Consider the following 14,635-nt stretch of genomic DNA (forward strand, 5'->3'; position numbering starts at 1 on the left):
CTGTGCTGAGCTTACGGGGGGAGACGGGGCGCCGCTCACTTCACCCAGCGGGTGAAGTGAGCGACCCGCTAGATTGGCCTGCACGGCAGGCCAATCTAGCAGCAGCGATAGCGATGCGCGGGGCTGTGCATCGCTATCGCTGTAAGGGGTACACACGGAGCGATCAGGCTTATATTCTAAGCAATCTAGTCAGATTGCTTAGAATATCGCTCCGTGAGTACCCCCTTTAGTCAGACAGAATCCGAGATATCTGGCTGGGAAGAGTAATTAACAGGCTTGGATGGGGACCACTGCTTTCAAGTTAGATATCTCTGGTTCCCCAGGGCCGATTTTCAAAAATCTGGTACCCCTGGAAAGAGGGGACCCTCAGCTATCAGCCTAGAGCCCTTATATGCCTGGGGCCCTTGGGCAAGAGCCCATTGAGCCCATACAAAAAGTCGGCCCTGCCTCATACCAACAAACAGTTCTGCCCCATCGAGGCATGGACTCCACAAGACCTCTGAAGGTGTCCTGTGGTACAAATGTGTCCTCATACAACTACAGTAGTGTCAATATGACATTTATCATGTGATGCCTGCTACAAATGTGCAGCCAGGTCCCATGCAATTTTGCCAGTGTTGGGAGTCTTTTTTTTTGCCAAATTTGCATCTTAGTCGCCTGGCCCTTATCTAAGTCGCTCGGGTCCCTATGCTTGCCAACACTTTTCCTGCTTCCAAGACATCAACTTCAAGGACTGACTATTTACTTGCTGCCTAATATATCCCAGCCCTTGACAGGTGCCCTTGTAATTTGTAATCAATGTTATTGAATTCACCTGTCAGTGCTTTAATGTTATGGCTGATGGGTATATATTGATGATGACTATTAATGTATCAACGAAAATCTTCATTATAATCATGGTCAGTTAACATGCCATAATTTGAATTATATTGTACTAAAAAATAATGTGCTTATCTAGATCTTTCCAGCAGTAAAATATTCCTGATTTGTTTTAAATGTTGACAAGATTCTTTAACGTCTGATTCCACTTGAGATATAAAATATAACTGCAGATGAGTTGCTATGGTTTTTGTGTAGATTTGTACCTTTAAGCAATGCCATTATTTCCTCCTTAACTCTTACCTGTGCCATCTTCTGTCACAGAAGATGAAATTTGTAAATACTGTGAACTTTCTTTTGAAAGTTTAAAAAAACTAAGGTCAATCTCCTTGGACAGACATCCTTTGCTATCAGTCTGTAAAAGATAAGATCAAAACGACAGTATGAATAATATAAATACATGAAAAAAGTTGAGGGAGGAAGCCAGATATACTGTATGTAGAAAGGATTTCTATGGAATAGATGTTTAGCAACTTAAAAATCACACTAAATCACAAGGGTCAAAACAAACAAAGAGGAGTATGTGGCATAGCTTCCTCCCCAAAAATGGAGGGGTGCAGGGGGTTGCAGGAAAGGGTGTGTAGGATGAATGGTGAAGTAGAGGGTTTAAGAAGAGGAGCATGATGTCCAACCAAAAATTACAGGATCTTAGAAAAAACAATACTAATAAAATGAGCATGCAAAGGAGTCAAAAGGAGAGAGAAAGATTGTCTACCACAATGGATTAATCAGAAAGGGAGTACTAAAGTCAGAAAAAACGAGGTAAGAGATTTGGACAACATGTCAGTCAGGATAGATTGCTCCCTACATCTCCAACCACCTCTCCCTTCATACTCCCTCCCGCCCCCTACAGTCGACCAATGACTGTCGCCTCTCCACCACCCTGGTCACTGCTTCCCATGCACGAGTTCAAGACTATGCCCGTGCTGCACCCCTTCAGTGGAATGCACTCCCCCGATACATTAGACTCTCCCCGACCTTGCAAAGCTTCAAACGGGCATCAAAGACCCACCTATTCATCAAAGCATACCTTCCCGATGCATAACCTAGTCCTGAGGCCACGCCTCCACCCCCCTGTCTCATGCCTTGAACATCTCAGCTTTGTTTGCATACTGCCATCAGGCTACCTCCCGCTTGCTTGCACCTCATGTCATCTGTCTGTCGACCCTTCCCATTAGATTGTTAGCTCTTCAGAGTAGGGCCCTCTTTCCTCTTGTTATCTAAGCCCTCTCCTCGACACATTTCACTCGCAGCTCTCCCCTACTCAGTGACCATCTTTACCGCTTCTTCTCCTGCTGGTAAAGGCGCATCTCTATCTATGGCCACCAGCTCCTAGTAGTATGATGATTACTCCCTCACTACTTACATCTAAGCTGTATTATGTATGAGAATTGTGGTGCTCTTTGTTCCCTGTACTCTATTTTTGTTATTTATTTACTATAATTCTAAGTTTTGTCTCCCTGTACTGTCCTTTGTACGGCGCTGCGAAACACTTGTGGCGCCTTATAAATAAAATGTAATAAAAATAATAATAATAGCCATTAGTGTAAAGCGATTAAAGAGGATGCAGAAAAGGATTAACACAGATAAATAGTATTACACACCAAAACAACTAGTGGAGAACTTCAGTCCTTCTCTTTATATTTCTTTCTCATATAACAAGTTCTCATTGGAAGGATTTTATAGGTATGCAGATATATACAGAATTTAATCCTCTTGAGTATCCTTTATACTAGGGAAGATGAAGCTAAAATAGATCTACACAGTCATTCCATCCATCCAGTGCTGTATTCAAAATAAAATAGTCTATATTTTTCTTATCATGCAAAATGCATTTTGTAATTGGATCCACAGATATATCAGGTAACGTTCATCTTAGAACAATGCTTCCCAACTTCAGTCCTCAGGCAACCATAACAGTGCATGTTTCCCATACTCCGTGCTAAAGTATATGTGTATTCATTACTAACTAACATTTTATCAATCTTTTTATTAAACAAGTTCAAAACATATAAATATGGGAAGTACTGTCGGTTACAGGAAAAAGAAGGGGACAGGGAAATGGGGGGCAGCCTTTAAAGGTTAGACTATCATAAAAAAAATGACACTGCAGAAAAAGGCAATACATACAAATAAGAGCAACAAGCATGGAGTATTTGAAGATACAGACAATGGGGCCAAAGGGAATGCTCAGACACATGCAGTCCATTCACTATCACTAACATACTTGTGCCATTTGAACCACTGCAATATTTGGGAGGAGGCAGAGGTGGAGTAATGTAAACCTGTAGTCTCCATCTCAAAAGTGAAATTAATTTTAGCTGTAATCTTACTGAGCAGAGGCAGTTGGGGATTCTTCCAGAATTGAGCAATATTGATTTTGGTTGCAATGAGGTTGGGCACAAAACTTACCAATTATATATTGGAAAGTCAGGGAGGGAAAATGTGCAACAAGGTTGGAAATAACACTAGACCAGTGGTTTCCAAACTTTTTTGAATCACGGCGCCCTAGAGTATCAGAATTTTTTTCACAGCACCCCTAGGCTAAAAATGTCTTATTGAGAAATTTAGAAATAAATATTACATTAAGTAAATTGTATTTATATGTCACCCTTAGGGTCAGGTGTGTGGTGAGGGACAAGATTTGCTTCTGTTTGTTCCCATATTTTTTGAGTGACAGCCACCAGCACTGGTTTTGCCTATTATATTGACCATAAATAATTTGAATTGGTCCTGGACCAGCAATCCAAGGCATCTCTGCAAGTGTATCGAGGCACCCCAGGGAGCCATGGCACACAGTTTGGGAACCACTGCACTAGACTATGATTTATGACTGCAAAGATGAGGCCTGAAATTTATTGCTGTAGGCTTTTGATAAGAGGTCTTGTATTTTACACAAAACTTATACAAGAAATGATATCCATTTATGTCCATGTCAAAGCTGTTCTGATTGGGTAATTTCTATCCTGTATTGTATAGTATGCACTAATCATAAACAGAGCCTATCTCACCTTAACATCCAGTATTTCTAAGCATTGTTCTGAGTGTTTTTTGTCCTCTTCTTCGCTGCTGCTGCGATAGCGCCAATAATTGAAATGTGTGATAGGACAGACTGTAAGGTTAACAGAGCCATGTACTGGTTTTCCATAGGTGTAACTAGAAAGTGGAGAGATGAGATAAAGATGGTGATTCTATCTCTAAATTATAGCGCTACCCTTTTTTACGTTTTAACGGTGTTACTAATGCGTAGCCAGTACCCAATGATTTTCTACAATGTTAGTAAAGCCTGGAATTATATTTTTTATTTGCTAAACTGCACAAATAAATACTTTGTATTCTAAAACATCAGACAAAGGGATTGATTCAGGCCTGAATGCAGACCCCAATTAGTGGCAAAGGACCGATGATTTGGCATATGCGCATATGGCGGGTCCACAGTGCACATGTGCTGAAAGCCAGCGACCTGGATGCAGTGACCTGGATGACGCAGGTGATTGACAGCGGTCTGTTTTACAAAATGGCGGCATGTTACTGCCATTTTGTGGTAGTGCTGAGGCCGGTGTCTGCGGCTTACTGGTAGTGGACATGAGATGGCCATTCTGAGAAGCCTTAGGCTCACTCAGATGCCTTATGCTGCAACCGATGTTTGCGATGGTGATCAAAATGCAGTGTCGTCAGATGCAGCACCTGGATGAGATGCCGGCAGTAGGAGTCTTTTAACACTAGACACTTCCTATGGCATTAGCATAGTTACGCACAGCAGCTACATCCAAAGAAGCAGCTGCTGTACCTTTTGCTTCTACCTTTGAATCAGGCCAATATTATATGCATACTTTATATATTTTCTATTGTGACAAGCTCACTTGAAAAGTGGTGGAAGGCAGGTATATTTTCCCCAGGTTTCTTACATATGTATTTTAAAACCCCAGGAATGTTGTATTGCTCTTTTCATTTTCAATGTTGAATATTTTTTTATATTTTCATAAAGAGTTCTGCAACTTCAACTTAAAAAAAAATATTAAAATAAAATAGAAATATACAGTGCATTATAAATTATTAATTACGTTCTTTAAAATATAATAAAAGTTGTCAACAGTACACTACTTTCTATAAACACCACTCTGATTATGGAATATCTGGACTTTGTGATAAAGGTATCTGGTCAAAATGTTGACAAGTTCTGAATGTCCCCAGGTTTTGAATGTCAGCATGTACATTAGGTCAACAAATAAATGTCGAATATCACAAATGTCATAGTTAAAATGTTGACATGTTCATAAAGTAGAAATGAAACACACCAACTTTGTTATTTATAGTGTTAGGCTAAAATATGCAAAAAAAAAAACAACAACCCTGTATGTCGTCATGTTAAATGTTAACAATTTAACCAAGTCAACATTTGTGACCATGAATATTTTGATTGTCTGCCTTGCTTCATGTCGACATTCTGAAGTCAACTTGTCAATACCACACCCTGCGATAAAAGTATTGAATTTTAAATATACTGTATAGGGGGGGTGATAAAAGTTCTTGCTCATGATGACATTGTGATAGGTCACTGGTGCATCTGTTAACTCATTTTACATCACTATGATCGGGTGCATGTAAGAGGAAACAGTACCACTTCCACCTCTACCTTATACCTCCTATGACTGATTCCCTAGCTCTGCATGACATGGCATGAGTACAGTAATGGATGTGTTCGGCTGTTCTCAACCCTGGCCCCCATTGTACTGCATGCCTTCAAATATATGTCAAATTGTTTATGAGACATAGCTATGATGAGCAAATGAGATATTGCCCTGTTTCACAATGTCCGAGTGAGCCACAAATCTGATGAATAGGAAACAGTAACAACTGTATTTGCTAATCCCTTGGGGAGACTGTAGGCATGTTCAGATTTGTACACAAGTCCATTTTGTGGATGGATCTTAACTTTTGTGCACTGCAAATGTGTCTAAGCTGATCCCCTACAACAATTGGCAAGAGCAGGTGATTCAGTGTCTCATTATCATCCCAACTTGCAGCTCATTAGGTGTAACTGGATGGAAACTGGACATTCAGATGCAAGCAAAGTGTTATGAGTGTCTTGGGCCTGTATGTGCAATGGCTGGCTATGTGGAGTTGACCGTATACAGGGAACTATTTGATTTCAGACTGATCTCTGAACCACATATAAAGCTGGCCCAAAATATTTGCTGACAGTAATGATGGCAGATAGATGGGGTGGGGTGGCCGCATGGGTGCTTTGAATTTTTTGGCAAAGAGCACCAGATATTTATGAGCATGCAATGTGGCTGCACTTGATTACCGACTTGTGTGCAACTAGTAATCTGGCCCTATATGAAGCTAACATTGGAAATATATCAGCCTCTGGGACTACTGTGCGTAATGCTAAGTACACACTGTGCAATTATCAGGCAGGTCCACCAAATCTCAGCTAGTCAGTCCGAATTTTTGTGTAGTGTGTACACATCACCTGAGGCAGATGGTCACTCATATATCCAGTAGATCGGATGCTGTCCTGTTGAGCCAACATCATGCGGCTTATCAGTATGTATGGAAATCATATGTCAGTATGTATGGAAATCAACTGCATGTGAAAAACAATGCTCCATGAAATTCATCTTTCTTATAGGACTGATAATTGTGTAATGTTTATAAAGGAAATCAGATGTTTGCTGGACCGTTTTATCAGTAAGAAACAAATTGTGGTTCGCTCCTCTTGTCTTTCAGATGTGTACCAAGATAAACATAAATAAATTCTAGAAATAACAGAAGAGTAGGGTGTCCATGCTTGCTTAGTCAAAATACAAAAATACTGTTCGTCATACCTGGCACACGCCTCTAGGTGAAAGGATTTATCTATCACTGCTATAGGGGATGGTACATTCAATTGTAATTCAAATCTCTTCAGTACTGAAAGAAATAGAAGCAGAAAGTTCAATTATATACTGTACGCAATTATGGGCACAAAATTACTGAAGACATATGGGTATATTTGGACATATTGCAAGTTATATTTTTCTTTAGTTGTTAGGTTATAATTTAGCCCACACAAATCAATAGAATTATAATTCCACTCAGTAGAGGAGGTTTGGTATAGTTCAGTATAATGTATATCTCTGGGGACATCCTGTGGTAAAGAAACATAAGTAAATTAACAGGGATTTATAAACAAAGCCTTTTGTATCTGCTTCTTATTGATTACATGGACCTGTGAAACTTGCAATGAACACAGCAGGGGTATGCAGGGATAAACACTCAGCCGTCTGACTGAAAGGTGTTTTCAGACTACAAACAGTGAACAAATACAAAAACTATATGGTGTCTATTTTGACCACAAAAAAAAAATAACAATTCTACACTAGTTATTAGCATCAGAATCATAAAAATATACCCGACATTGGTGTGATGGTTAAGTGTGATTTGGGAAACACTAGGATGTATGGGTAGCTAACCAATCACATCTCCCAGCTATGTCATTTGTACACTCATAGTATAGCTTAAGTACAGTAATGGAGATTCATGTATACAGTACATACCATATTTTATGTAGATATTACACAAGGGACATTATGTACAGTTATTGGAGTTTCTAAAAAAATCAAATGAGTAGACCTAGGATGGACCCTGATTGAATTAACTGGTCAGTCAGTCATCAGAGACTTGGTAATTTCATAATTTATGGGGTGGGGGGACAGGTGATAAAAGGCATGGGAGTTTTTTTGTTCTGTGTCAAAATGGGGGATCAATTTGAAGTTAAAGACTTTACTTGCATTTCCTGCCACTGCCCCTAGCCAGAATAAGCTATGTGTTATATTTTGTTAGTTTTTGTCCGTTTAATATGAAATTGCAAAACATGTTTTGTCTATGTAAGCTGTAACCTTTTTTTCTTTATACAATTTCTGTTATCAAGCATTGTACTTCTTTTGTAAATAATGTATTAATTTATTAGTTAATTTCATATATGCCTCAGAACTCTAAGCTTTGAGGAACTATTATATTACTAAAGTTATGCTATAACTTTCATTGATTGCTAAATGCAGAGGGAGACCAGCAAACTGTATGGTTGTCTGTGTTGCTGACCTACACATTTGTGATATATTGTGTTATGGGACCTATGACCTCTTTAATTTCCATGGATACTGGCAGTAAATAGGTGTATGGTACAAAGGGTAGAGAAATAGACTATCCAGTCTTAGTAGTATATTCAGTTCTGTCATTACTATATCTGTGTGATTGCTGTCCTGGCCCCTAGTTTGATACAGTCAAGGTAATTCAAACTCAGGGATACCTACTGGGTGTGCCTGACAATGCCCTACTACTCATTACTGTAAACCCTTCTAGAAGTGTTATGTTGTATTATCTGTTAAGCAAATTAATTTATTGATTTTATCTTAAAGTCAACATAGCTGCAGAGGTTTTAAAATATGTCAGTTAAAAGTATTGAAGTTAAGAATTGCTCCAGATTACTTATATATTTGCATAATAATCATACCCAGTAGTCATCCCATGTTATGTAGCTGTAGAGCTACATGTTGGAATACAGTATGTTAAACTATAGTATGACAAAGTCTAGTACTGAGGTCATGATGGGTTGGCTATGTGTTTTATGGCTGTACAGAATGTATCATCAATGGTGGAATTTTGTTCCCGGCACAGAGAGACAAGATCATCCTACTTAAAAGCCCAAGCAAGATCATCTGACTCTTTCAACATGACTCTCTACTTGTGTTTGTGTGAACACACTTATAAGGCAAATGATTTGTCAATTAAACTACATTTATGCCCCCCTTTTTTGATTGATATCATATTATAAAGGTATTAAAGTGATACAATATCGTCAAATAATAACTCTTTATTGGCAACACATAGAGGTTTATGCACAAATGTATTTCAGAAGGTGAATACAGTAATAGAAATTACATTACGTAAATGATAAAATTACCCTTCTGTGACATTTGCAGTTGAAAAATATATTGGAGCCACTAAGCACATGGGGGCAGATGTATTAACCTGGAGAAGGCATAAGGAAGTGATAAACCAGTGATATGTGCAAGGTGATAAAGGCACCAGCCAATCAGCTCCAATATGTAAATTAACAGTTAGGATCTGATTGGCTGGTTCCTTTATCACCTTGCACCTATCACTGGTTTATCACTTCCTTATGTCTTCTCCAGGTTAATACATCTGCCCCATTGTGTCTTTTCTTTTTAAACACTTTTTATTCCTTGTTCTTTCACTCTAAATTTTTAACCATATTTTCGCTTTTTAATTGTCTTCTTAATGGTATATTAATAAAAGTTATATTTTAACATTTTCTACTGAGTGCACCAACCCTTGGACATTTCTCTTTCGCCTTGTAGCCTTTAATCTGAATATTTTTTGTCAGTGGTAGCAGCCCGCACCTGTGAACTGTGACCAGAATATTATTCATCAATTGGGGATACAATTCCTGCTAAAAGAAGCCATTTTTGATATTACTAGACAGCCTGTGTGACCAATACGTCCTTTCATCCTGACTCTCTACTACCCAAGGAAAGATCATCAAACTCCACTACCCCAATAAAAGATTCACTAGTCTCAATCTTCAAAGAGATGCACAGTCTGTGACAGAACTCTGTGTCGGTATTCCATTCCCCTCATGGTTCCTCTGAACCCCTTCCCCCACATCTGGTGCCCAGAAATTGACAATTTCAATGGCTTTAGGAGATACAGCACTGAATATTGCATTACAATCATTATCAGTACTCTGTTCATATTGGTAAAACAAAGTGGGGGATGGAAGTCGCAAGCAGCGGATGTTTTCAGATTGAGCATGCGTCTGAATTGCACTGCACATATGTCCTGATGGTCAACGCATGAAGATGAAGATCAAAATTGCACACAGATAGATTTTATTGTGCTTTTATGGGTGGTAACAGGGAGGCTGGCTAACAATTCGTGGGCAAGTTAAGGATGTGCCGCAATCAGCGACTGCATCTAAAGATGTGGTTGCACTGAGACAGGTGACCATGTATGGATTGGGTTCCTGTGCCTCAATAGGGCTAGCGCAATCTCTGGCAGTGAAACCATTGGGCTATTTTAAAATGCACAGCGGCAGATTGGCGCCGCAGCTGTTGAGCATCTCAGTAGAGCAACCATCAGCCATGGCATTGGCATAAAGACAGAAACGCACTGCTGCAAAAGTCGAGGCTGCAACTTCACCCACCTCTGAATCAGTCCCAGTGTCCTATGACGGCATAGAGTGTAATGACATTGTATTATGATTATGTCTAGGTGAACATAATGTGGTCTATGCAAAGATCCAGATTCTCCTGCACAAGAACAAAGTCTTTATAAATTATCTCAGATGCTAAAAACAGCAAATTGTGAAAAGTTGGTCCAGCCATCGTTTACATGGGTCATGTTTACTGTGTACATCGGGTTATATACACTCACAGAGAGACACAGGGACATCAGTAGGGATTACAGACGTCTGTGACAACATACAGTAGTAGTACAGTTCCTCAAGCTAAAGGCTATGAAATAGAACAAAGGCCCTCATTTCGAGTTGTTCGCTCGCTAGCAGATTTTAGCAGCATTGCACACGCTAGGCCGCCACCCTCTGGGAGTGTATCTTAGCTTAGCAGAATTGCAAATGAAAGATTAGCAGAATTGCGAATAGAAAATTCTTAGCAGTTTCTGAGTAGCTCGAGACTTACTCCTACACTGCGATCAGCTCAGCCCGTTTCGTTCCTGGTTTGACGTCACACACATGCCCTACGTTCGGACAGCCACTCCCTCGTTTCTCCAGACACTCCCGCGTTTTTCCTGGCACGCCTGCGTTTTTCCGCACACTCCCAGAAAACGGTCAGTTTCCGCCCAGAAACACCCACTTCCTGTCAATCACACTCCGATCACTTCAACGATGAAAATTCTTCGTTCGGACGTGAGTAAATCTACTAAGTTTTGTGCTAAATGACTTAGAGCATGCGCACTGCGTACCATGCGCATGCTCGCCATAAACGCTCCGTTGCGAAAATCGGCAATGAGCGAACAACTCGGAATGACCCCCCAAGTACTGTATGTTATTCTTTATGATACACATTTTTGTGCAACATTTCTGCTATAAATGTCCTTATAAACATGTCTTACCTTATTGTTTTATGATGTGTAAATTTAATACTACTCTTTGATTTATTTTTAATTGCAACTTACCATATTCAGAGACAGTAAAGTCTTTCTCACATTCACCAGGTATGTTAATTTTATATGTTCCAAGCGATAGCTCATTTGCCAAAGGGAAACTAAAATCATCAATCCCATGTTTAACAGTTACATTCAGCCATTGTCCAATGCGGTTGCTATTCGGATCCTTTGGGAAAACAGAGTAAGTATAGAACTGTTGTAATCCATTGTGACATTGCAATGTAATATCTCTTTAGACATCATGTACTGTATTTCTTAAAGGGACATTCGGAGGGTGGGTTGGAGGTGGGGGGGGGGGGGGGTTCGAATTAGAGGTGAAACAACATCGGGCGTTAAAATCTTCAGTTTTTGGCATTTTTTAACCAATGTTTCACCAATAGTTTTTTACAGGCTATCCAATTTGGAACGCCTGTAAAAAATAGCTTTCCTCCCGAAAACAAACAGGTTCAATGTGTATGTTTTCGGTAGCAACAGACTCATTTTCGCATGAAAACAGGGCTGTTTCCGGGGATTTGGTTTCACCTGCTTGTGGCAGGTGAAACTAAATTCCCAAAACAGCCCCCAGCGGGACAATTAGCTGCGGTAAATTGGATACCCTCATAAGAGAGATTACATCAGTGGTAACATTTAGTAAATTCAATCCGAAATCCAGTAATCCAGCAGTACATACAATTATTAAAAGAAAACATATAACATTTTAATCTTGATGTTATGGACCTTTTAATGTAAAAAAAATAAATAAAACACTTTGGCCTTTCTCTTACAGTATATCTGCATAAATGGTTAATTTAAAACATAATCAGATACAGAAATTAATAATGTAATACGCACCTTTAGCTCAAGCACAGGATACTGAAACAAAGAAAAAGAAAAAAGCATAGTGAAAAAAAAATCTTAATAACTTCATAACTACTATATGTTTTGGCTACATGCAGTTAGGCAAACCGGATGTTACATCCCGACGCTCAAGATGCTGGTGGACAGAAGACTGGCACCGGAATTCTGACACCGCTCAGAATCCCGACAATGGGATCCCGACAGCTGAGATCCCAAATGTAAATATCACGGGGAGGTTAGGATTAGGATGCGAGAGGGGAGCTTAGGGTTAGGATGCGGGAGGGGAGGTTAGGGTTAGGATGCGGGAGGAGAGCTTAGGGTTAGGATGCGGGAGGGGAGGTTAGGGTTAGGATGCGGGAGGGGAGGTTAGGGTTAGAATGCGGGATGGGAGGTTAGGGTTAGGATGCGGGAGGGGAGGTTAGAGTTTAGATGCGGGAGGGGAGGTTAGGGTTAGGATGCGGGAGGGGAGGTTAGGGTTTAGATGCGGCAGGGGAGGTTAGGGTTAGGATGCGGGAGGGGAGCTTAGGGTTAGGATGCGGGAGGGGAGGTTAGGGTTAGGATGCGGGAGGTTAGGGTTTAGATGCGGGAGGTGAGGTTAGGGTTAGGATGCGGGAGGGGAGGGTAGGGTTTAGATGCGGGAGGGGAGGTTAGGATGCGGGAGGGGAGCTTAGGGTTAGGATGCGGGAGGGGAGGTTAGGGTTAGGATGTGGGAGGGGAGGTTAGGGTTAGGATGCGGGAGGGGAGCTTAGGGTGAGGATGCGGGAGGGGAGGTTAGGGTTAGGATGCGGGAGGGGAGCTTAGGGTTAAGATGCGGGAGGGGAGCTTAGGGTTAGGATGCGGGAGGGGAGGTTAGGGTTAGGATGCGGGAGGGGAGCTTAGGGTTAGGATGCGGGAGGGGAGCTTAGGGTTAGGATGCAGGAGGGAAGGTTAGGGTTAGGATGCGGGAGGGGAGGTTAGGGTTAGGATGCGGGAGGGGAGGTTAGGGTTAGGATGTGGGAGGGGAGCTTAAGGTTAGGATGTGGGAGGGGAGGTTAGGGTTAGGATGCGGGAGGGGAGGTTAGGGTTAGGATGCGGGAGGGGAGGTTAGGGTCAGGCTGCAGGGACGGAGGGTTATCCAAGTAGGCAGCAGTGATAGCACCTCCAACCACATCTGAATTAGGCCTATTGAGTGGTGTCCAAAAGAGACACATTTTGTGAATTCCATTCTTCTTCCCTAGATAATATTTTGTATATATTGCAGTGTAAATATATGTATGATTTGTTCATACAGTTGATACTAATACTGTCTGTCCACTGTACTGTAGTATTAACACTCCAGGACAAGGATAATAAAATATTAATTATTCAGTAAAGATAATTTTCACTTTTACTTGCTAAAGTAAGCATTAATGTTTTTTTATTGTACCTCGTGTTATTATGTGAATATATTGCTGTTTCAGAGTTTGTTTGAGATTTGTCATTTATTAGGGTTTTACAGCGCTGATGATAATTAGTTATTTACAATGGCCCTCATTCCGAGTTGATCGGTCGCAATGCGAATTTAGCAGAGTTACACACGCTTAGTCTACGCCTACTGGGAGTGTATCTTAGCATCTTAAAAGTGCGAACGAAGTATACGCAATATTGCGAACAAAAAAAACTTAGCAGTTTTAGAGTAGCTCCAGACTTACTCTGCCTGTGCGATCAGTTCAGTGCTTGTCGTTCCTGGTTTGACGTCAGAAACACTCCCAGCGTTCGCCCAGACACTCCCCCGTTTCTCCGGCCACTCCTGCGTTTTTTCCGGAAACGGTAGCGTTTTCAGCCACACGCCCATAAAACGCCGTGTTTCCGCCCAGTAACACCCATTTCCTGTCAATCACACTACGGGGTATATTTACTAAGCTCCCGATTTTGACCGAGATTGCGTTTTTTCTTCAAAGTGTCATCTCGGTCAATCTCGGTCATTTACTAAACACTAATCACGGCAGTGATGAGGGCATTCGTAATTTTTTGCTAGTTCAGGTAAAAAATTACGAATGAATACACCATCGGTCAAAACGCGGCTGTTTAAGTATGAATCTCGGTCATTTACTAAGAAGTGCAAAGCAAAAAAACACAAAACACTGCCGTGAAAAATTACAACTCGTAAAAAAGTCCTAAAAAAAAACAGACCTGCTTTTTTTATCCGTGATTTGAGATGCATGCAGGGATCCATGAGATCCGTGCATGTATATCAGTGGGAAGGGGTGGGAAAGTGCATATTTTAGCAAAAAAAATTGCGTGGGGTCCCCCCTCCTAAGCATAACCAGCCTCGGGCTCTTTGAGCCGATCCTGGTTGCAGAAATATGGGAAAAAAAATGACAGGGGTTCCCCCATATTTAAGCAACCAGCATCGGGCTCTGCGCCTGGTCCTGGTCCCAAAAATACGGGGGACAAAAAGAGTAGGGGTCCCCCGTATTTTTAAAACCAGCACCGGGCTCCACTAGCTGGACAGATAATGCCACAGCCGGGGGTCACTTTTATACAGCGCCCTGCGGCCGTGGCATCAAAAATCCAACTAGTCACCCCTGGCCGGGGTACCCTGGGGGAGTGGGGACCCCTTCAATCAAGGGGTCCCCCCCCCCAGCCACCCAAGGGCCAGGGGTGAAGCCCGAGGCTGTCCCCCCCCATCCAATGGGCTGCGGATGGGAGGGCTGATAGCCTTTGTTGTAAAATAAAAGATATTGTTTTTAGTAGCAGTACTACA

The 14,635-nt window shown here is 41.2% G+C and overlaps 1 protein-coding gene across 1 annotated transcript in view; it reads right to left on the bottom strand.

Annotated features, from left to right (window-relative positions):
- Nucleotides 1-14,635, bottom strand: part of LOC135056658 (alpha-2-macroglobulin-like) — a 256,362-nt gene that overhangs the window by 196,604 nt on the left and 45,123 nt on the right. The window contains exons 5-9 of the mRNA XM_063962104.1: nucleotides 11,905-11,925; nucleotides 11,083-11,239; nucleotides 6,714-6,798; nucleotides 3,891-4,035; nucleotides 1,123-1,234 (exon numbers count right to left, since the gene is read on the bottom strand). Of these exons, the coding sequence (XP_063818174.1) occupies nucleotides 1,123-1,234; nucleotides 3,891-4,035; nucleotides 6,714-6,798; nucleotides 11,083-11,239; nucleotides 11,905-11,925 (520 nt within the window). The remainder of the gene's footprint in view (nucleotides 1-1,122; nucleotides 1,235-3,890; nucleotides 4,036-6,713; nucleotides 6,799-11,082; nucleotides 11,240-11,904; nucleotides 11,926-14,635) is intronic.

This window comes from Pseudophryne corroboree, chromosome 3, assembly GCF_028390025.1.
Source record: "Pseudophryne corroboree isolate aPseCor3 chromosome 3, aPseCor3.hap2, whole genome shotgun sequence".
In the NCBI taxonomy this organism is placed as follows: Eukaryota; Metazoa; Chordata; class Amphibia; order Anura; family Myobatrachidae; genus Pseudophryne; species Pseudophryne corroboree.